This window comes from Agelaius tricolor, unplaced genomic scaffold (genome assembly GCF_023055355.1).
Source record: "Agelaius tricolor isolate 1412-34295 unplaced genomic scaffold, bAgeTri1.0.p SCAF_27, whole genome shotgun sequence".
Taxonomy (NCBI): domain Eukaryota; kingdom Metazoa; phylum Chordata; class Aves; order Passeriformes; family Icteridae; genus Agelaius; species Agelaius tricolor.
The window spans coordinates 6,251,386-6,275,774 of NW_027269287.1; the positions used below are offsets into that span (position 1 = coordinate 6,251,386).

At 36.6% G+C, this 24,389-nt stretch overlaps 1 protein-coding gene across 9 annotated transcripts in view; it reads left to right on the forward strand.

The window, feature by feature from the left end:
- The window catches only part of ADGRV1 (adhesion G protein-coupled receptor V1), a 288,663-nt gene that overhangs the window by 90,324 nt on the left and 173,950 nt on the right, over window positions 1-24,389 (forward strand). For 8 of the 9 annotated variants that reach the window (XR_011682574.1, XM_071448717.1, XM_071448721.1 and 5 more), the window contains 24 exons: window positions 1,371-1,495; window positions 2,345-2,511; window positions 2,600-2,743; window positions 3,632-3,739; window positions 4,244-4,496; window positions 5,181-5,300; window positions 5,469-5,691; window positions 6,154-6,358; window positions 7,295-7,441; window positions 9,718-9,973; window positions 12,884-13,092; window positions 13,641-13,811; window positions 14,193-14,375; window positions 15,092-15,271; window positions 15,909-16,073; window positions 17,341-17,458; window positions 17,740-17,863; window positions 19,721-19,859; window positions 20,000-20,185; window positions 20,450-20,682; window positions 21,185-21,333; window positions 21,427-21,625; window positions 22,192-22,408; window positions 23,517-23,756. Coding sequence is in view for 8 of the 9 variants with exons in the window: in XM_071448717.1 (XP_071304818.1) it covers window positions 1,371-1,495; window positions 2,345-2,511; window positions 2,600-2,743; window positions 3,632-3,739; window positions 4,244-4,496; window positions 5,181-5,300; window positions 5,469-5,691; window positions 6,154-6,358; window positions 7,295-7,441; window positions 9,718-9,973; window positions 12,884-13,092; window positions 13,641-13,811; window positions 14,193-14,375; window positions 15,092-15,271; window positions 15,909-16,073; window positions 17,341-17,458; window positions 17,740-17,863; window positions 19,721-19,859; window positions 20,000-20,185; window positions 20,450-20,682; window positions 21,185-21,333; window positions 21,427-21,625; window positions 22,192-22,408; window positions 23,517-23,756 (4,261 nt within the window). In the remaining variant the exon portion in view is untranslated. The remainder of the gene's footprint in view (window positions 1-1,370; window positions 1,496-2,344; window positions 2,512-2,599; window positions 2,744-3,631; window positions 3,740-4,243; window positions 4,497-5,180; window positions 5,301-5,468; window positions 5,692-6,153; window positions 6,359-7,294; window positions 7,442-9,717; window positions 9,974-12,883; window positions 13,093-13,640; window positions 13,812-14,192; window positions 14,376-15,091; window positions 15,272-15,908; window positions 16,074-17,340; window positions 17,459-17,739; window positions 17,864-19,720; window positions 19,860-19,999; window positions 20,186-20,449; window positions 20,683-21,184; window positions 21,334-21,426; window positions 21,626-22,191; window positions 22,409-23,516; window positions 23,757-24,389) is intronic. The other variant, XM_071448720.1, reaches the window with a different exon arrangement.

Here is a 24,389-nt window from a genome sequence, read left to right on the forward strand (position 1 = left end):
AAAATGACACTATTTGTCAAATATCATTACTGCTATACAGAAGAGCAGAAAAGCTCTTAAAATGGACTATTCACCATTAGAAATGTTGATTTTTCTGTGCATTTTTCCTTGAAAGAGTACTTCATTATTCCCCAAATATTTCACTAGCAGTAATCAATATTAGAAATTCCAAACCATAAACCAGTGTCTCAGGAATCAGAAATTTTCTGATTTACCTATAAATTTACCTATTTATTTAAGGCTGTGTAAGATACACTCTCACTCAGGGCTGTTTTTTCAGAACCAAATGAGCTAATCTTACTTGGACAAGCTCAAGAAGTGGCCCTTGGGAATCTCATGAGGTTTAACAAGATCAAGTGCAAAGTGCTGCACCTGGGTCAGAGCAACCCCCAGTACGGGCTGGGGGATGAACAGATCGAGAGCTGCCCTGCTCTGAAGGACATGGTGAGGGGCTGGACATGAGCCAGCCATGGGCACTTGCAGCCCAGAAAGCCAAATGCATCCTGGGCTGCATCCAAATCCCTGTGGGCAGTTTTGGAGGGAGGGGATTCTGCCCCTCTGCCCCACTCTGGTGAGACCCCACCTGCAGAGCTGCCTCCAGCTCTGGGGTCCTCAGCACAGGAAGGACATGGAGCTGTTGGAGCAAGACCAGAGGAGGCCACTCAGTTCATCAGAGGGATGGAGCACCTGTGCTCTGAGGAATGCTGAGAGAATTGGGATAGTTCAGCTATGAGAAGAGGCAGCTTTGTGCTGACCCAATTGCAGCCTTCTAGTGCCTAAAGGAAGCCTATCTGAAAGCTGGAGAGGGACTTTTGGCAAGGGCATGTAGTGACAAGAGGGAATGGCTTAAAACTGAGAGACAGTAGGTTTAGATTAAATATCAGGAAGAAATTCTTTACTGTGAGGGTGGTGAGGCACTGGCAAGAGAAGCCGTGGATGCCATATCCCTGTAGGTGTTCAAGGTCAGGTTCAATGGAGCTCTGAGCAATCTGGTCTAGGGGAGGATGTCCCTGCTTATGGCAGGAGGGCTGGAACAAGATGATCTTTAAGGTTCTTTTCAACCCAAACCATTCTATGATTATATTAGTCAATGATACGGAATGATGTTTTCAGAAATCATTCAGCTTCACCCATACAGTTGTGTGTTAGATTTCAGGCTGGTTTAAGATTTTTTTGAATTTCCCATGATTTTGTCAAAGTCTTGTGTGAAGAAACATTGGGCAACCTTAATTAGTATTTGTCCACCACAGAGCAAACCCAGTATTTTCTTTTTATTGCATATTCTGTGCTGAAAATGTACAGTAAGAATCCTATTTTTGTACTATAAAAATAATGCATCTTAAAATTTATTTCACAATTCTCAAATTTAGGACAAGTATCTTCACAGTTGAAGAAGCAAACACTACGGTTTATTTGAAAGTTTCACGGAGTAATGGGCTCAACGTATCTGTGAGTGTTGAGTGGGAGACATTGTCGGATACTGCATTTGGCATCAGTACGTTCACTTTATCAAGAGCATCTGTTGCTGTTTTCAGAGTAAAGATAGCTACAGAGTAACCAAACATACAGGAGATATAACTTTGGAATGAAAATTCACTTATAATATTCCTATGATATCAAAATTCATTAGATAAAAGATCTTGGCTGCTTAAGAGTCAGTTTGTCATCAGCCATTGCTGCCATTGTTTCAACAATCTGTGTTGCTCTTCCTGTTGCTTATATATTTTCACAAGACCTTTGATTTATACATCTATTCTTTACTACTTGTAATTCTGGATTTTTCTAAATAATATAAAATACACTATTTTCTCTAAGTGTTGAATGACTAGGCCATTTAAGAATATTATTGCCATGACTACTACTTGTGATGAGAGAGAAAATGAGGATAAACACATTTTTAGTTTCTTTGTCACTTTTTTATTTCTTCTTATCTAGTTAATTTTCTCACTACCTAAATTCCAAACTGAGTCACTCTGAATCACACTCAATTTGCCTATGCATCCTCCATATGTAATAGTAATATATGAGAAATTAATTTATTATTTAACTCAGTACAACCTCAGTGCTATATCATGTCCATGCATTTACATGCACTTATACCAACTATTTAGAAACAATATAGATTAGGCATCTAGAGCATGGTGCTAAAAATGTCAAGATTGTGGGTTTGACCATTGTATGAGCCACTCACTTAAGAGCTGGAGTTGATAGTCCTTGTTGGTCCATTTAAACTCAGAATCTTCTGTGATTTCCGATACTAGATTTGGTTTTCACAAATAAATAATGAAAATGGTGTTGTAAAAGACCGAAAAGATAAATACTTTTTTCTTATACTGTATTGCAGGGGATAGTATCAGTGTTCTGTCTGTCGTGCAAAGCTTTGTGGAAGAGTCAGCAGCTAGCTGGTGTTTCTTTGAATTGGAAAAAAACCTGTATGGTGTCCTGTTGCGTTCACCTCCATCTGTGTTTTCTACTCTCTACCAGTGGAAAGGAGTTTTTGTTGCCATCGAGGTAAATGCTTGCTTACAGACACCACCATTAACCATGCTGCTTAATAAAACTTTGACATTTCAGTTCTGCATTTTTGTTCTTCTCTCAGAATTTCAGTATGTGGAATCCTAAAAGCTGTGTGTCTTTCCAAATCCATGCCTCTCCCTACCTTGTGATTACTCATGGAGGAAGCAGTCAGAGAGCTTCCAACAGCAGTGTATATGTATTCATGCCTGGACGCAAACTATTGAAGGTAAATCTGTGTTACTTAGAAATTCATTAAATAATGGGGTTAGAAAGGACTTTGTGAAGCCCTTCTGTTCCACCATGTTTTGGGAAAAAGAACTCTATTCTCAGATAGTTTGGCAACTGAACACTCTGCATGAGTCAGTGATGTAAGTTATTGTCTTGGTTTAGGCCAGGGCAGGGTTAATTTTGCAGTAGCCAGGAGAGGGGGTATGGCTGGAGTCCAGAGGTTATTCTATACCACCTCATGTCATTTTCTGTTGACAGGGGAAAAGGACTCTCCTGGGGGTTGGGGTATTTGGGTGCAGTTCACATATTGATGGGTTTTGCATAGTGAGCATTTTCACATGTGAATTTTGCCTCTCTTGTACCCTCTGCTATTATTATTGTTGTTTTTACTGTTAATTTTCTTATCACGTTGCTGTTTGCAGTAAATTGTCCTTATCTCAACCCATGATCTTCACCTTTTGTGCTTCCAATTCTCCTCTCCATCCCACTGCAGGGGGGAAAGGAAGAGGCAGCAGGGTTTGGAGTGTTTCAGTGGGAATACTAAACTGAGAAATACCATTCCTAAACCATGACAGTTATTAAAGCTTGTTGTCTAATGTTTTTTATAGTCATATTTTGAGGGAGAGATAAAATGACCTTGGAAGTGAACAAAGAAATTGTGGAGTAATGAAGTCATAGAGCATTTTCTGAAAAATGTATGATAACCAATATTAATTTTGTAAAATGATCCCATATATATTTTTAAAACTATAAAATTACATCTATGAAAATTTTAATATATTATTTTATACATGTTTTGTATGTTTACAGTTTTTAAATCTCTGTGTGCATATGTATGAACTTGAACTGACTTCAAAATACCATTTTTGCCATATTTTCCTTGTAGCTACAGACCCTCTCTATTTTGGATACCACACTTGTCAAACATTTTGCTGTGGATGAAGAAGACTATTTGGTTTTTGTGAGTGATACCACCAGTTTCAGTTCCATCCAGGTTAGAGCACACTTGTCTTCATGGCTTTGATGTAGGTAGTTTGATTAGTTTTCAGTTTGAAATATGAAGAAAATATAGATAAAACAGTAAGTATGTATTCCTGAAAAATTAGTTACATTTCTATTATAGATTTTTAAGACATGAAATTCTAGACTTGTTTAAAGGTAACAACACTCCTTAAATTAACATGTAATTTAGACTTATTTTGATTATATTGCTACTGTCATTTCTGTTTTGAAGTCTATTACATTAAATACCTATAGGGATAGAAATAGCATCTGACCATAAACCTGTTCATCTGAAGAACAGATGCACAGGCACTTTCAGTAAGGTAGTTACTTACAGTTGCTTATCAGTGTGCTTCCACCATAATGTAGGATCCACTATAGAAATGAGGAAATCAGTTAATTATAAGTCTTTCCAATTTCTCATCAAAACACTTAATTTCTTTTTTCTTAGTGCTTTTTATAAATATATAATAAAATACATATTCTATTTTTGCAGGTTTTCCAGTGGAATAAAGATATATTTGTGCTGCATCATCAACTACCACTTTACAAAGCTCTGAGCATTGCCTTGTTTCCCCGAGGAGGCATTATGTACTTACTAGTTTCTTTGTCAAATACCAGCCAGAATGTACTCTTGTACCAATGGCTGAATAATGAGTTTAGGAATCTTCATCAGTTACCAGCAAAAGAAATAAAACACATGGAGGCCTGGACTTCTGGATCTGATATATATTTAATTGTTGCAAAAGGTATTTATCAGAAAACAAACACTGAGTTTGCTAAGTATGTGCTGGCTTGTTTGATAGCAAAGGTATTTGGAATAAAAGGGGTTTAGATAGAGATTAAAATATTACTGCTGGATGACAATTTGCTGAAAAGGATCTTACCAAAGTAATCTGTGATTTGTACCTCAGAAAATGAAAGCATTGTGTATGTTCTCAAATATTTATGAAGCTAATGAAATATTTTCCCAATAACAATAGGGAATAATAACTCTATTCATCTAGCTGCTCATTGCACCCTTTCTAAGCTTTCCCGAGTTTTGCTATATGCAAAGAGCATTGTTCAGCAAAATACATTTTTATTACTAGTATGACACTTTAGACATTGTTTTATGTCTGCATCACTGTGACTCTTTGAATGTGTGTGTTGCAGTCCATAGGTTTCTTTGCCGTTGACTGTTGTCTGCTGGGTTTTTTATTGTTCTTTTATGTGAATGTGTGCAGAAAAACCCTTAAATTATGTCATGGAATAAATCATCTAATGGGAAATCATGCTCTGGAGTTATGCAAGTAAAAAGGAAGATACAATCACTGGTCTCACTTTGTAATTAAAGTTGCCAACCTCTGCCTTTGAATGGCCACCAGTGTGTGATTAGAGGCAGCAATATAACGTATGTATAATGTATGTTTTGTAATTTTTCCCCTTTGTAGAAACTGGAAATTCTGAAATTTTCATCTGGGAGACAGGGCAGTCTACCTTCAGACACTTTCAGTCTCTTCCAGTCTCTGCTGTAAGAAACATCCATGTTTTCATACCTCCTTCAGGTTTAGGTGAGATTTTGTTTATAGTACTGGAATTGAAGAAATATATGCGTTCAATTTTCATATTATTTATCAGATTTTAAGAGATACTTTTAACAATTGAGCATTTCTGATATTACAAGAAATTTTAAATATATCACTGAATATGTCTTTTTTTCTCTTCCTTGCTCAATGTAGTTCACATCCTCCTCTCTGGTAAGGACACAACAGCACTGTACTCCTGGAACTCGGAAGGGAACCAGTTCTCTCTGATGCTGGAAGCCCCATATGCAGATCATATCATTTTCACTACTACAAAGTCTCTGAACTCCAGCAAGAGTTTGATTGCTCTTTCCGTTGAATCCAGCTCCCAGATTTATGAGCTGACAACTGTCTCCAACCAGTCAGATTTTATACCTAGGTAGGCTTTTTGGTTTGTATCCCAGCTCTTGCATTCCTTTTTGGTGGTCTTTTTGTTACAGTGAAGACCATAATAGGCTCCTCTGTGTGATGTGTTTATTAACACTAAAGAGAATTTTTCACAGGTAGACTTAAGTTAACCTGAAGTCAAACTTCTCTCAACTTGCTTTAAAATATGTAATAAAAGGACTTGTAGTTAAACTGGATATTGAAGCTTTTATTTGGGATAAATTAAATTACATTACATTAATAAGAAATATCAGTTACTCAGTTACTATATGTTCTATTGTAATTAAGAATAAAAACAAGCCCAACACTAATTCCACAACCTCTTTGACTTACTCAGGAAAATAAACAACAATTTCAGCATCAAAAATGCTCTTTAAATTTTCAGTAGTGCTTTCAAAGTTTGTTAATCATATCCTTAGTTTATAATTACTTGATGTGTTTGTTTGTATGCTAGTTCAGGTGAATTGATATTTGAGCCTGGGGACATGGAAGCTGTGATAGCAGTCAATATCCTGGATGACATCATCCCAGAGGAGGAAGAATGTTTTCAAGTGCGCCTGAAAAACCCTAAAGGAGGTGCAGAGATTGGTGTCCACAGTTTTGTTAACATAATTATTCCTCCCAATGACAATGCCTATGGAGTCATTGCATTTGCCCAGGTAAAACTTTTAAGGTAAATCATTAAAATATGTATATATAATTTCTGAATAACAGAACACAAACATACTTAAATTGCATGTGACAGGATTCTTTTTCTAAAGTCCAGTAGCAACCTGAGACAGAAGGGTTTTGACTTCCATTTAGCATTGTTACTTGGTTATATAGATGACAGGTAATAGAAACTCAGTTCCAGTCTGTCCCTGTTGTGGGCTTTTTATAATCCCCTTACATTTAGAATAACCCATTATTTTATCAGTTTTACTTTGCAGCAACCTAAAAAATTATCAGATGGCATATATGATATCATCATAGTCTATATTGATTGGTTAATCAAGGGAATTAAGTAAAGATTCTTTTCCTCTAAAATAGTTATGCCACAGGATGAGTCCATCTGCCTGAACAAAATAAAAACTTTGGAGACTTTGGAGAAAATATCAGACTAAAAGTATTATTTGGAGTTGTTGATTCTTAAGTTATCAAATATTGTAGAAGTTATGTAAACAGATATATGTACTAAATGCATAATGAAGATATACAACACAGAAGAATCATCACTGAAATGAAACATTGTGTGAGGAGAGTGAATATTTGTAAAGTAACAACAGTAAAAGTATGTCTGTCTTGAAAGTCTACATGTTTATCTGCTTCACATGATTTGGATGTAAAATACTGTACCAAAAAAAACCGTGACAAAAACCATTGAATTTTTGCCTCAGGATGAAGAGGTCTGACATTACAAATTCTTGTGTTTATAAAGTTTGGACCTGTTGAGTATTAAGTTATGAACGTTTAATCAATAGACTTGCATTTAGCTGCTTAATAGTAGAATAATTTATTGAAGCCCAATGTCTCTGTCCTTTGAATATCCTGTTCTCTAGAGAAACTTCTCTTTTTAAGAAAATAATGCTATGATTCTGCTGCTGTATGTTTTCCAGAGTTCTTTATTTAAGCAAATTGAAGAAATGGAACAGGACAGCTTGATCACCCTGAATATTGAACGTTTAATAGGAACATATGGACGAGTTACAGTAGAGTGGATCACTAATGGGAGCATAAGTGATGTATTTCCAGCTTCAGGAATGGTATTTAATAATATCACTATTATTGGGGAGGCACTGACTGTATTGTCTCAGACAATAGAAAAAGATGTATTGAGTGAGAAGGACAGTACACGTTAGATTGCCCCACTTTTCTGTTAATCCCTGCTTCCTGGTCCTTTCCTGTGATTCAAATGTTTTTTGCTTCTGGCTGGCACATAATACCTGTAAGCGGTGATACTGTAAGCGGCATCACCCTTACACTTCTAGAACCTGATATTGCAAAGCTGTCCAGGCACAGGAGATGTGTATCTGTAGTATCCTATTCACATCTTCCTTTTTCCCTGTTGTGAGATTCAGTTACTATGTAAAACTGTTTGCATAGGTGGGAATCTGGGAATGTTTGCTCTTCGTCCTGACCTTTTCAATACAATGGAGAACTTAAGTGGCCCAGCAGAATATGACAAGTCCCAGTTTTCTATGTTTTTGAGACTTTTAGATTCCCAGCCATGTTAAAATCCAGTTTTTCCTGTGGCCAAAGCTCTTTATATGTCCTAGGACTGGCAGGAGTCAGTTTCTGTAAATCAAAATCCTCCACCTTCTGGCTGTCTGTAGTAGACACAAAGCCTGAAAAATAGTGAAGAGAAAAATAAATGAACTGGAAATCAAGGGTCCCAAAACAATCATTCTAAAATTGTTAGAGTACCTCCTTGTGCATTCCAGCTACATACCATATGAGTACACTGCATAGCTTTCCATGCAGGAAGAGTCAGAAAGGATGATATTAAGTGGAAATTTCTGTTTGTCCTACATATTATGTGTAGACTAGACTAGATGTGTTTCTACACACATCTTCTTTGTTGAGAAAGACCTAATCAAGTGGCAGGCCCTTTGAATTTAAAAATAAGAATATGGATAGACAAAGCATGTATCAATCATTTTATCTGGAGAAGAAGAAAAATATAAGTTGAGTAGCCATTTTTTTCACATAGCAATGATTTTAAGAGATATATGTTCATTATTTTGATATGGATATATGTGGTGTGTTGACCTTAGCTGTCTAAAAACCTCCAACTATTTCTCTCTTACTCCCCATCTCAGCAGGATGAGGAGAAAGAGAAAAATCTTGAGATAAAGGCTGTTTATTAAGAAAAGAAAAAGCCATTGTCTACCTGGACTTCTTCAAGGTTTTTGATACATCTTGCTCTGGATTTTTTCTAAATAAAGTAATGTGTTACTGCTGCCCCCAGGGAGTGGTGGTAAATAGCTCCTTTTCAAACTAGCAACTTGTCACAAGTGTGGTCCCTCAGGGATCAATATTGGGCCCAGCAGTGTTTAATATCTTCATAAGTGATGTAGGTGATGAGATCAGGTGTACTCTGATGAAGTTTGACGATGTGAGGAAGTGGACTCTTTGGAGAGCCATCTAGCAGGAAGACCTGGGCAGACTGGAATATTCATTGGGAGCAAATGTTGCATTATGGAAAACATAATTCAGGAGTCCAGCAACCACTGGCATCTATCCTGACTGGGGATTAGCTCCAGGAAAAGGGACTTGGGGATTCTCCTGGTCAATAAACTCAATATAAACATTATAAACATGAATATGAACATTGATGCAATCCACCAGAATGTTTCTGGGTAGCATCAACAAGGCCACTCCCAGCAGAGATAAAGCAGTCATTAGCCCACTCTACTGAGTGGTACTTTTTGGGCTACAGCTGTTCAGTTTTGGTCCCCATTATGGAAAATAGATATGGGCAGGCTGGTAGGGGTCCAGAGCTGACCACAAATGTGGTTAGAGGACAGGGAAGCCTGTCATATGAGGAAAGGATGAGAGAGCTGTTCAATTTAGAGAAAAGGTTTTAGGGAGACCTTATGTTCAGACCATGTGTCAGTACTTAAAAAGTGGTGACAAAGTAGAATACTTTCTACAAGGTGTCATGTTGAAAAGACAAGGGGTAATGGATGCAAGTTACTCCTGCGGAGATTCTCACTGGACGTAAATTTTTCACCATGAGAACAATCATCCATTGGAATAACCTTCCCAGGAAAGTTGTGGACTCCCCAAAACAGACACTTTTAAGATTGAGCTGGAGAGGATGCTGGACCATCTTGGTTAGACTCTGGTACTGCCAAGAAAGATTGGGCCACATAATCCTTGTGGTCCCTTCCAACCTTGTATTCTATGATTCTATAAGATATGTATGTGTGTATGTAGATGCATTTTATAACTGAAACAGTTTACAGAATAAAACTCTAGGTTTACTAACACTGACAAGAAATTTGACTTTTTTTCTGCTTTTCCTCTAAAACTTTAGGTTACATTTTCAGAAGGTCAGGCCCTGTCCACAATCACCCTGACAATTCTTGCGGACAGTGTTGCAGAACTTTCAGAGGCAGTGGAAATCATACTCACGCGTGTTACCACTGTGGATGTTCAAGACAGCACAAAAGGAGCTGTCATTGATCCCGAAAGGGCAAGAGCTGTACTTAGCATTTTACCCAGTGACTCTCCACATGGTGTGATTGAATGGCACATGGAGTCTCTCTTTGTTAAAATCACAGAGCCAGAAGGTAAGTCTGTTTCTTAATTCTTAGGAAAAAATGTATGTTTTTTCAAAGTCAGCATTTTTAACGCTATAACACTGGTTACATAAATGTATATATATACATACATATATACTTATATGTATATATATCATCAGTTTTTTATTAAAGTTTTTATATATCAGCAATATTTTATTATTTATAGCATAAATATCCCTTAAAATATGTAATTATGCTGTATTTCACATTGCATACATCATATTCTTCAGCCATTCTTGAGAGGTAAGTTGCAAATCACAAATGCATAAAATACTTCTGTTTATATAAAAAGCAGAAGTTGCCCATTTAGTGAGATTGCTATATTTAAAATAATTTGCATAGAAAGACTTTCCCCTTGAAGTGGCTCAAAAAGGGAAGTCTTTTGCTCAGAGGCCTAGGGGAAGGAAGGAAGCAGAGCAGGAGTGAATTGTACTTCATGAAAAAGGTGGTGTTTTTCTGCTTGCAGTTACATGTTTGATTTGGTTTTCCTTCCAGGCACAAGTTGAAAAAGATCTCCCAGGCACTTGATCAGAGGAGAACTGACAGGCAGGCTTCTTCCCTCTCTCCTGGTTCAGGGAGCTAGCTGGCATTTTTTGGGGCTCTTCCCGCAGTTACCTGATAGGCTATTCATACTTTAACAATCCAGTTAGAATTTTCTAACAATTTAATATTCTGTCCATTTAAAAAAATTAGATATACAAAAAATACTTTTTTCATCAGAGTATATTATCACATGTAAAATATTCTAATATGTTTTATTTTCAGGTGAATTGGTGTTGCTCCTTTATTAGCACCTAGAAGTAATGTATGGGGTTCTGTTAATTTCTTACACATTATAAACATTTATACTTTGAAGTTAGGATTCAAGGAAGGTTCCTAGCTTCCACTGGTTGCACAGTTGTTTTTTTTTTTTTCCAGTCTTTAACTGTTGTACTTTTAATGAATTATTCACAAATTCTGTCTGTGAAATAATACCTGGTTACAATAACTTGTTTGAAGTGCAAGCCTATTTACATTTTATCTATTTCTGCAGTCATAAATGCACCACTTTTCACCAGATCATGTGTTTCATTATTGATTGGATAAAATAAATCTGCTTTCCCAAAAGGATGCTGATTCTGACTGATACAAGTCTATTTAACTTCTTCGATATTTGAGTTAAGGAAATGTGATATTTACAACCAGAATGACTACCCTAAATACCACTTTCTGTGTTAGAATCAATAGTGATGGCATGAAAGGTCAGGCAAATTACTGAGATAGAAGTTTTGAAGGATAACTGAATAAAAGTGTAAGTGTTGAAGTAATAATTTGTGTAATACACATATAAAACTGTAGATATTTAATATCTTATTCTTCTTCTAGATCCAGTTTTTCGATGCACAGTATCTTCAAATATAGGCACTGTTTTGTGTGTTCTCATCACTTGTGTGTGCTCATCTGCTTAAGCCCTAGAATTCTTCAAGGACTTTTGTGTCACGGAGCAGAATTGAAGCGCTTCTAACAAGCAGCTCCGGTAGTTAGCTGACCTGAGAATCAAGCAGGCCAAGGGCTGAAATATGGCTTCCATAGGGCTCATCGTAGTCTCAGTTCTCTTCAACATCTTCATGAACAGCTGTAGCATGAAGGGGGGTGGGTCAGAGACAGAGATGACCACACACCTGAAGTCCATGTGGCAACAGATAGAGTTTATTGTTTGAACCCCTCTGTATAAAGGGGCTTTGAAATGCTCATTGGTCTGATAGCACTAGATAGCTCATTGGTCTGATCTTTTAAAGCTGCTCAGCTCCCAGACAAGTGAGATGTCTGCAGCATAGGATAGAAGGTAATTAATTGAGATTCCTCTCTGTCAACACAGGGCCCAGTTTATGGAACCGACTGGTTTCCTTATTTATATCCAAATTAATTGCCCAGTACAAGCCAGCTTGTACTGTGATATACTGTGAGAAATGACTTGGATCCAGGACTCTTGGGAATACTAAGTTTGCTGACAACATTAAATTGGGAGGAGCTCCCTTGAGGGCAGAGAGTCCCTGAGGAGAGACCTCAACAAATTAGAAAGACCTTGACAAAGTACAGCACTGGGCAATCACCCAGTATGAAGTTTAACAAGGGAAAGTAACAGACTCTGCGCCTGGGATGGGGCAACTCTTGATGGATGGACAGTCTGGGGAATGAGATGGTAGAAAGCAGCACCATGGAAAGGGACCTGGGGTCCTGGTCAGTGGCAAGTTGAACATGAGCCAGCAGTGCCCTGGCAGCCAGGAGGGCCAAGCATGTCCTGGAGGGCATCAGGCCCAGCATTGCCAACAGGGCAAGGGAAGGGATTGTCCTGCTCTGCTCTGCTCTGCCCTGGGGCAGCCTCACCTCGAGTGCTGGGGGCAGTTTATGTCACTTCAGTATAAGAAAGACATTAAGCTTTTGGACAGCTTGCAGAGGAGGGCCATGAGGATGGTGAAGGCCTTGAGGGGAAGTCGTATGAGGAATGGGTGAGGTTATTTGGTCTTCTCAGCCTGGACAGGAGGAGACTGAGGGGAGACCTCATTGCAGTTACAACTTCCTCATGAGGGGAAGAGGAGGGCCAGACACTGATTGCTGCACTCTCTGGTGCCCTGTGACAGGAACTTAAATAAATTGCATGAAGCTGAGTTCAGGCAGATTTAGATTGGCTAGCAGGAAAGGTTTTTTACCCAGAGCGTGGCTGAGCACCACCCAGTGTGCTCAGGGAAGTGGTCATCAAGACTGACAGGGTTCAAGAAGAATTTGAAGAATTCTCTCAGGCCCATGGTGTGATTCTGGTGTTGGACTCTGATGATCCTGGTGGGTTCCTGCCAACTCAGCATATTCTATGATTGTAAAACAATCGTATCTTGAATTTTTTCTATCTCCTTACTATAGGGCAGGAGAATTCAACTACTGTTACTCTACAAATTGTTCGAGAACAAGGATTTGTTGGGGACCTTGCAGTCCAGTTGAGCACTGCGCCAAACTTTGAACTCCCACCCTCCAATCGAGCAACAGAAAATGAGGATTATGTACTGGAAAAGAAAACAGTAATTATGGCAGAGAATGCAACAACAGCTTCTGTCATAGTCACTATTTTGCCTGTGAGTAGACTAACAATTTCTTAAGCTATTAATATCTTTTAAGGAAATGGAAATGGTACTGAATTTATACTAGTAGTATGACTTAACATTATGGAAATGGCTGTGCTGGGACTCTTGCAGCCATCTCTTTCAAAAAACCTTGCATACTCATCACTGGGAATGAGCCAAATTCTTTGATTATAATCCAAAAATTTGCTTATAATAATGAAAAAGATTATGTATATTCTTTAACTATATTTAGAATGGAGGTACTGATTTTCAAGTCATGGCTTGGTTTCTGAGATCTAGCTGACTTTCTCATAGGTAGCAGTAACAGATGACAGCCAGCACTGCTTTCCACTGTTCTTGCAGATCTGGAATCTGACTTGTCAGCTTTGATTTCAAAATCTCAGCAAAAGTATCTTTTCATCTTTATGGTATGAAGCCAGAGATTGGTTATATGGTCCCCAATACTGAGAAGTTTTGAACAGGTAGCAACCTACAAGTAGTCAACTGTACTATATTGCAATGTATCATTAAAAAAAAAGACATTTAAAACTCTTTTTCAGGATAATATTCCAGAATTACAGGAAGGATTTATAATCAATATTACTGATGTGCAGCTAATCACTTTGTCTGAAGGACAGCCAAGTGTGAAGAGGCTTGGATTAGAAATAGCTGAAATAACAATTGAAGAAAATGACGATGCCAGAGGAATATTTAATTTTAATGTTACAAAGGTAAATAAGTCTGAATGAAAAACATGTAAAGTGGCTTTTGAGCAAGACGCTCTGATTTCTCAGATGATTTATGAAAGTGTTCTGATTAGCTTTATGGTACTAAATTGTTCTGGGTAAAATGGCCAGATACCAGACAAACAATTCTTTCTTAAGAGGTTCGTCACAAATAATACACAAAATTTATTATGGAGCTGGCATTGCTGAAACCAATGTCATAAAAAGGAATGTCAGGAGGTCATTTAATCCAGATTTTTGCTCATAGCAAGGTCAATTCTAAGGCCAGACCATTTTACAAGTATTTCTTCACTTATTTTTAACTGCCAGTAAACTTAAAAAAAAAAAAGTTTGTTGAGACACGGCAATTTCTTTTTGAATATACAGGGTATCACTGGAGCTGTTTCTGGTTATGAGGTACCACCACCACAAAATGTACTAAAACTCCCAGTTGTTCGACAGGCTGGGAGGTTTGGGTCAGCAACTCTGTATTGGGAATCCATTCTTTCAACTGCCAGCTTTGAAGACTTCACACCATCATGTGGAAACCTTACATTTGCAGATGGACAGGTATTCACTTGCTGAAAGTTTACCTGACTTTGGGTTACCAGCTTAAGATTTTTTCTGTTTTATCTCTATCATAATTTTCACTGTAAACATATTATTTATGGCCTTATGTATGTGAATGATGGTCCCAGCTTCAGTTTTTTAACATGGAAAACCAGAATATTCAAAACCATTGACCATATAGGCTTGTGTGTCTTTGGTACTTTGGCAAGTGAGGACATAACTTCTAATAATAAACACTGTTATAATGAAAATTTGTAGCGAAATCCACCTTCACTATAAATTCTCAGAATAAACCTATATGTTTTCTTATCTGTGTTCCACACAAAGTGTTAAATTTCATGCTGCACCTTAGAATACTTATTGTACACGAGGGATTTTGATTTTAAGTGAATATAAGTGATCCTTGGCAAAGGGAAGGATATACATAGTGTGCAGAATTTTGACAGAATATTGACAATATTGTCAACATGCACTTTCTACTGAGTACCAAAGCAGAACATTCTGCTGGTTTTAACAAAAAAGATTTACATTGATGGACTGAAAAACAACTACTGAAATTATATCTTCTTATTATAAATATACAAGCATAAGAAGAAAAATTAACAGGTCAGCATTGTCTATTACTAGATACAATTTGCCTATTTTAATTTTTTTTCAAACAATTGGCAGAATATTATAAATGAAGCTTTGTTGCTTTTTTTTTAACATTTCTACAGGCTACAGGAGAAATAGAAATTACAATCATAGATGACAATGAAGTTGAATTCCTTGAGATATTCAAAATTGCCCTGGTGAGGGTAACAGGTGGTGCAAGACTTGGGAATGACACCCTGGTAACTGTTGCTATTCCACCAAATGATTCTCCTGTTGGGGTATTCAGGTTTGAAGAAAAGAATGTGAGTTTGATTTAGGCTGCACTCCTTTCTGCTAGACTTGGAGTGGGTTCGTGTCACTAGCATATAGCTGATTTTTGTAAGCCTTCACTGCAGTGGAAGATGTGATTTCATTGAAATGATATTAGTGCTTGTCTTCATTGAGCTGTGTAGGATGGTAGTAACAGTGAAAGTGCTGCTGCATAAATGTAGATTTCTGCATGACTGAATCAATTTAATTCACTATAATAACAATTCAGGACATCCTAGGAAGGATTTTTGATGGTCTGTATAATAATCTGCATTACTGAAAGTAAAATTTGGAAAGAAATTACAAAGCATATCTCATCTTAGTTCTTGCAATGCTTCTGCTCTCCCTTTTGCTGGTACTGAGCCTGCTGGTGACATTGTCTGTAATTGTTTTGGATCATAGTGCATACAGAAATCACTTGAATGACTAGTCCTTGCTACCAGAATTCAACACTCTCCTTACCCCTGTTATGTCCCTATCCATTTTCACTCCTATTATTTAGAATTGTCATTGATAATGTTCTCCACTGTTTATCTTAAACATGTATCCATGTTTTTTGACATAATCAATGCAGCTTTTGACTTTTTTCAATACAGTCTTTCCCATATTCTCCTTCTCTTTCTCCATCAGGTAACTGTGAAGGAACCTGAGACACCTGATGACTCTGCTGCAATTGTTTTGCTCAATGTAAGTCGAAGTCAGGGAGGAAGAGGAGCAGTTACAGTGTTATGGATTCTCGAGGAAGCAGCCAGATATGATCTGACCCCTCTAAATGGTACCCTTCATTTCAGTGAGGTACTGCAATAACTTATTTATAAATACTTCCTTCTACTGGTGTATATTTGTATGGTTGTTGTTACTTATTGATAGAAGTACAGGGTTACTAAGTATTATACACTAGAAAAATGTCAGTTTGAACTGGTGGGGTTAGAAATATTCAGGCTTCTTTCAAGATGCAATGGAAAGCTGACATGCTCTTTTAATGCAGCAGAATGTAATCATCAGGAAGGTAGATCTTCAAATCTCCACTGTTTTTACTATTAAGAAAGAGAAGTTGAAACTACCAAATGAAAATAATGATTACAGAAACACTTTTTCCAGTAAAGTATCAAGAATCTTTAAAAGAAAATTTGTATTGAAAGAGTGAGAAAGAAAAATGACTGCTCAAAATCTGCAGATTAAAAAAAACCCCAAAAGCACCTTCATAACTTTCAAACTAGACAGTGTTATTTAATTTGTATTTCATGGCAGGTTGCAGTTCTGAACTCAGAGTTAAATATTGGATACTGTGTTAATATTTAAATATAAATATTACAGTCTACTCAAAATATTTAATGAAGAAAAGTATTTTAGCAGAGCATAATGTATTTTCTCTCAGCATAAGGGTTTTTTTCATTAAATCAATAGGCATGCTGGTTGTTTTACTTTGAGTCAGCTGAAAAATAGATTTTTTTTTTCTGGTAAAACCATTAGCATTTGGCAAAGTTTTGCTGTCATTTCGCTACTGGTAGGCTTTCACATTTTGTCTTGAACATTTATACATGCTTGAGTATAAGCATAAACTGTATGCATGATATACTAAATTTATATATTTTTGCCACTTCCCACTGACAAAAATGTGGATTAGGCAGAAATTTGACTAATATATCTAATCTTAATAATATGACTAATATATCTAATTTGACTAATATATCTAATCTTAATAAAATAATCCTTAGAATATGTGTTTACTATTGAATAGGTAGTTTCTCTATAGAAAATTTCCTCTAAGTTAAAAAACACCTTTGTGATTACAATTTCAAAGGAATTTCAATCTTTATTTAGTTGAAAATAGTGAGGGTATTTTTAGAGTGGCCCGCAATGTTTGAGAGACAATTTTTACTGGCTATCAATCTGTGAGAAGAAATTTCAGCCAGATCAGATAATCTCATGTTTTAAAATACTAAAGAATATGTCAAGCAGTCTTAACACTTGATATGTTCAGAAAATTTTTTTTAACACTGTATTTTGTTTAATTTCATTTAATATATATCCATGTCTTTCTGGTCTTTACATGATGCAGACTGAGTCCCAGAAACTGATTATTTTACATGCAATACAAGACGGTCTGCTGGAGGGGAATGAAACATTTACCATTCAACTAGTCTCTACTGGTGATGCAGAGATATCTCCTGTAAATGGTAAAGAGTTAATTCAGTATCTTCTGGTTTTAGATATTCTATATGAGAACTATTCTAAGTCTGTTCATATTATTTTAGTCTCCAGTGCTTAAGTATTTTGTGGGCATCTAGTTGGTTGCAATTGTGAATGTCAGTCTTTTTCCCTAATTTCCTTACCTAAAGAAGTCAGATAGTTCCACAGCCCTCTATGAAGCTAATGTTTAACTATTCATGCCGCAAAATTTACCAAAGGTAAATTGCTTAGTTTTCACTTACCATGAGACTAATTTTTCTCTTCATAGGTGTTGCAACCATCACTATTATGGGAGATGAAGGAGCTTCTGGGGTGGTTGGGATAGCCCATTCATCCCAGCATATTTTGATTGGAGAACCTTCAGGAGGTTATAATGGAACTGCTCTTATTAGGTGGGTACATATCTCATTTTGTCAAAGAAAGAGCAACAGCCCAGATTCAAAAGCTATGAGACCCCGCATTGGGCAATTTATTGAGTATTGCATTTTATCATAACTTCTATAATCAGTACTATTTTAAAAAGTAGGTGATTGGTTTTAAAGAAGGGTAGAATATACCATGTGTGTATCCTTTCAGTATTAATGGAGAGGTCCAAATATTCCTCTCTGTCTTCAAGTTATTTACAACATCACCAAAGGATGCACCAAAGGAAAGAGGATCTTAATCAAAAGAAAGGGGTAAGAAAATGTGACATTTAAAGGTGCTTTGTGCTTTATAGAATTTGATTCAGGATTTTTGCCTGAACAGTATTTCAGCAAATTGTTATATTCTAGCATAAACAGTGTGGGAATGGGGGTTTTGGTGGAAACAATATGCAATTGTTTTATTCAATCAACTGAAAACAGAACAAAGAGTTTTAGATTCTTAGAAGAATCTTCTAAGAGCATTGGAATAAAAGATTATGACACTTCCAACAAATATAAAGCAGCAGAACACCTTCTGGTACTGGTCCAAGAAGTCCAAAAGAGAAAATAATGCTTTGTGCAAGAAGTAGTTTAAGATTGTGTTATGTGCAGAATGTGCAGACAAATCTTTACTGTGACTTATCCAAGCATTATGTTATTATAGGGTTTTATACAAGCAGCAGACAGAACATATCACAGAAATTCTCAAAGAAGTATTCTAGTATCCTACATCTGCCTTATAGATCAAATTGCCCCTGGCATTACCCTGACATCCAATTGCCCTTCTCTGGAAAGAGAAGCAGAACAGAATCTCTGGAAAAGCAGAACAGAATGAAGAGAAATCAGTTTTCATGCCCTATCTTTGGGCTACATGTGGAAAGAAACTTGAAAGACCTCTTGGTAAAAATACAGCTGGAGATGCCTCCTGTCATGGTTTGACACTGGCACAACGCCAGTGCCCCCATGAGAATACCCTCTCCCTGGTTTTTGCTGTGAGATGTGACCAGGAATAAGCAAAGCAGGCTCCCACTTAGGAAAAAAAAAATTATTAACTAAACTACAAGGGAAAGGAAAAAAATAAGAAACACACAAGGAAAATGAAAACTTCACAAATATATCTTCTCCTCCTCCCCACTAAATTCCCAATACAATACATCCCCCAAATCATCAACTCTCAGTCCAGCACCACTCTTCAGAATACTCCATCCTCAGTTCATCAGGAGGTGGAGTCCTTCTTGTGCCAATGGTCACCTCTTCTTTCATGTGCAGCGCTCTCACCACTGAACTGCTGCTCACCACTGGCTGCCCGATGCCTCTCAGTGTTCCTCCACCCTTCCATCCTACAGGGGCCTTCCCCTCCCTTCTGTCCGGGGCCCAGGCCTACCTCACCCGGCCCCATGGCTGCCCCTGCCCCGCCCAGCCCGCAGCCGGGCAGGGGAGCTCTGAGCCTTTCCCTGACCAGAACCCAAGAGAGCCTGCCAGGGGAGAGCCCTGCTTTAACCCCGTGTGCTCAGAGGCAGACCCAATGTCCCAATGGCCACATTAGGTGCCAATATTAAAATCTGAGCATCCATTGGCCTAACCACAGCATCCCAGAAAACATATTTCCTGTTAAACCACCACACCTCCAAACGCAGAGAAATAAAAGAGAACTTTAGATATGTTCTGAAAATGCCTGAAAAGGGAATTCTTATGTTCTTAATAGTGATTAAGTACATTAAAACTCAAGCTTTCATAGTGCTGATAACATTTCTTCCATGCACAACAGTATGATATACTATCTCTGTATTGGATATTAAATAATAAAGGTAAAAATAAAATCTGTGTTTATGTCCTTACCTGCAGCCTGGTACGTGGCCCGGGGATTTTTGGAGAGATCATAATATATTGGAATATAACACCTCCTCATCACACAGAATTTATTGAGGTATCGGGTACCTTGACCATGCGCGATAGGCAATCTGCAGCAGTTGTTCTAATACAGGTATATGAGAAATCTGATCCCAGTAGCTATTTCAAGTACATTCTTTTATTTTCTTAGGATCTTGGCTAAAAATTATTTATATCTCTCTCTCTCTGGAAATAGTTTAAATCCTTCCAGCTATTGTTGGTTCTTTCCTGTAGGCTGTAGATGACAACCGTCCTGAGGAGAAGCATTACTACCAGTTTCAACTAACCAGAATCAGTGATGGAGGACTCATAAATGAATCTAGCAGCCAAGCAAATATTACCATGGCTGCCAGTGATTATCCGTATGGAGAGTTTACGTTCTCCAATGAACTACTGCAAACAACAGAAGATGAAAAATGGGTATTAGATTAAAATTCTTTTTTATATAAAATTACTGATAAATATCAACATTGTTGCTAGAATTATGTTCAACTTTAGAAAGAAAAGAAATCAGTCTCTAAAGTGACTGTGGCTATCTGTTAAATTGCATGTACTCTGTACTTGATCAATCATATTGTTGTTACCGGACAGAACCATTGAAAATATGACTTTAGAACATCTTGCAAACGCATCTGTAACAGAAAACAAAGCCATTTTAAAAAGAAAATATTCTCTTTCCCTCAGGTTAACATCACTATTGTGCGTTCCAAGGGATCCTACGGCAGAGTGCATCTTTGCTTTCAGATAATAAGTGGGACTGCAGAGGAAGGAATGGATTTTACTCCCACAATAAGGGAAATGGTGTTTGAACCAGAGGAGGAAAGTAAAATTATTTGGATTGAAATTCATGATGATGACTTTCCTGAAGGTCCTGAAAACTTTTCATTGGTGATTACTGAAGTGGAACTCCAAGGAAGGTAAAGTTAAAATTTCCAGTTCATTTGTTACAAGCAGAAAAACAAACTAGAAAAACAAACTGTATTTGGATTCTGATCTAACTGAATAAAATCACTGCTAGACATTTTTTCTGCTTTACTGTAAAATTTTGTAATACAGCTAAAATTGTAATCATAATAGAAAATGGATGTATGGTAAATCCATTTATTTTAACATTAGTGTAAAGGTATTGCTGATTAAGATTTAATAAAACTTAAAATCCATACATTAGATACAAATTGCCAAGTTGCAAGAAATTTCATTAAAAAGATGAAATGAGAAAGAACAAATGAAATATACAGATTTCTAGTAATAATTCTTGCAAACATAATAATATGAAGAAATGTGAAAAAAAATCTTCGGTAGTAACTGTCAGAAAATAAAATTATTTGCAGTAATTAAAAAATCGTCACACACATATCTTTATACTTTCACAAGAAGTTTAAAATGTATTTTTATGGGGTTTTTTTATGTTCTTGCAAGTGGATTTGATTTTACTGTAAGAGAGAATGGTCTACAGGTGGATCAACCTCCAGTAATAGGAAATAGCTCCACAGTATGGGTCACTATTGCAAAAAATGACAATGCTGAAGGTATCATAGAATTTGATCCGCAGCATGTCCTTCTACAGGGTAAGTTTACCACAAGTTCTCTCTATATTTTGGAAGATAAGACTTTGGCATGAATTTTGAAATTACATAAATTTTTCTCAATTATTTTTGTAGTGGAAGAGGACGCTGGAATAATCATGATTCCTGTTTTGAGAAAGCGTGGAACTTATGGCAATGTCACAGCTGATTTTCTTTCTCGAAGTATTTCTGCACTTCATGGTGTAGACTATGTAATTCATAATAATACTGTAATTTTTTATCATGAACAGAACCAGTCTTTTATTTACATCTCTATTATAAATGATGAAGAAAGGTAATTATATTTTCAGATATTTATTCACCAATTTACTTTTGATTAAGTCTTTTTTAGCATGCACTAAAAAATCTACCCATATGTGTTATAGAGCTTGAACTGGAAAACACCTTTCTGCAGGCTAGAAAATCACCTAAGGGAGAAAATCATCTAAAGGGGAAAAAGAAGATGTTATATTACAGTGACATAGTTCCTGTTAAATAGTATACAATCATGCATGCAATCAAATATGATTTTTAATTACATTATAAGAAATGTTGGCATCAACAGTACTGCTCTGAAGAATAAAATATTTTTCCATATTTTTGTTTAACTTAATGCTAGTAGAAAATAGAATAATGATAGAATTTCAGAACTGTGATATCTGGAATATTTTTATTTCAGATATCACCATTCTATGCAACTAGAATGAATCTTCTACACTGCACCCATGGAGATGAGTTCTTTATTCCTTTAAACACATTCAGTTGGTTGCATGATTGAATTACTAAGTACTGTTTTGATTTTTTTTTGTTTTCTCTCAGATATCTCAGAATGTCTTTTCTATTTTTTTTTTTTCTGTGCAGTGAATTTGCAGAGCAATTTGAAATCCAACTGACAGGAGCTACTGGTGGAGCTGTCCTGGGGCTCCACCTGGTGACCCAGGTCACCATTGCGAAAAGTGACTTTCCCCAGGGCATGGTCCGATTTCTCAACCAAAGCCAAATTGTTCTTTCCAACCCTGATGCAACCACAACGGTGTCCCTGGTGGTGGAAAGGACTGGGCAGTTGGTGGAGGCGCAAGTGGGTCTTGTCTGTAAAAGACTAATAGTTTTCCAGTGACTATGTCAAAAAGCTCCTTCATTGTGCTTTGAGAGCTTTCTTAGTAACTTATTTCTAATAGTATAATTACAGCTTTTTATTAAACATGAATTGCATATAGCTGCAGTATAACAGAAAGTGTTGTTACCCTTTTAAAATCCTCTTTCTTCTCCTCCTTCCCTTCTTTTATTATGGTATTGTGTATATTGTTTTGAACTAGCTCCTAATCCCACAAAAATTATAGTTAACTTCATGTACTATTACTAGTTTAATTTAATTCAGGAAATTACTTACTATGAGTTTTGTAGAGTATTTTTTTACTCTATACAGGCCACTTATAAAGTGAAGATATAAATATAAAACAGGGTGGGCCTTTCACAGTCTTGTCAAATAATTGGAAAATTTGCATTATAAACCATGAACTTTTCTTCTCCATATATAATAATTGCCTCAATCTTTGACTTTTTCTAGAAGTCATTGGAGAAAAGCAAAAAACACTTAAATTAACAAAATAATAATTGTAAAGTCCTGAATATAACCTCCTTAAAGGCAATCTAATTCGTGGGAATTGCTGGAAATACCGTGGCTTTTGATCAGGCTGAAGAAATATGAATGATTCATAATTTTCTTCATAATCTGAAGAAATTTTCTTTATAAGCTGACTTTTATGATAGAAAATATTTGTAATTTTTAGACTTGACATCACACTTCAAAGGGAAATGGTTTTGATCATGAGTACTGATGTGGGAAGTTTTGCAAAAAAAGTCATGAAAGAGAAATAGACACTGGCCTTTGTGATTCTTGCTATATGCTAAAGAAATCTTAGTTTTTTTTCTATTACAAACATCTAGAATTTAATAAACTGACATTGTGACTAACACTTTAAAATTCCCATTTGTGAATTGACATGTTTACTTTTTCAAAGGCTTCTATATTTTGTCCCATAGAATTAATTATGACTATTTTGTATCCTGTATTAATAGCAAAGACTTAAACATAGCTAAGTACTTTTGGTACTCTGTCACTTCTCCCCTTGGGATGCTGTTATAATATACGACCCCTGTAAATCTGAAACTGATCTCTTCCACAGATTAACTGGGACATTTTGGGACCCAATTCAGAAGAGATTTTGTCTCCTCTGAATAATGACATTGGTGACCCTGTGAATGGAACATTCTATTTTGAAGAAGGAGAAGGAGGTCTGAAAACAATTAATCTGCAAATCTATCCTCATGAAGAAGTTGAAGTTCAGAAAACCTTCATTATTCGACTGAGCCTTATGAAAGGTGAAACAGAAATAGATTCTAAGGCAAACAGCATTACATTAATAGTAAGTTATTATCACTTCTCTTTCTTCAGAGATTTCTATTGATATTGGTATTTATAAATGCAAAGCTTTTAAAAATTAATCCCAATGATTACTTAGTCATTTGGCTTTTTTGACCTTTGTACTATTTTGATATATTATATTCAATTCTGAAAGAAAAAAGGGCAGAGAATCTATCAGTAAAAATTGGAATAAAGTGGTGAGCTGGCCCTCCTATTTGCAGTTTTCTATAGTTCTCTTTGGAGAGAGCATGGATTGAGCCCACATTTCTATGTGTCACTATGTTTATCATCTGTTGTGATTTAAACCCAGCTGGAAATTAAACCCCACTCAACTGCTTCCCTTCCCCTACCCTCTCTTTTGAGAGAGTGACAAAAAGCAGCTTCTGAGTCAAGATAAGAGAAATTTACTTGAAAACACCAAAGAGATGATGGACAAACTCTCCAGGCTAGACCACTTGGCCTGCACCAACCATCATGTGTGTGTGGTAGGTAATAGCGATCTGGACATGCCCACACAGCACCAGGCTCTGACCCCTCAGAAGTTACAAATAGGACATTGTCACTCTTGACATCTCTTCAGAGGAAGGGAGAAAGTCTGGTTTCTCATAGTACTAGAGAAATGCAGATGTTTTTG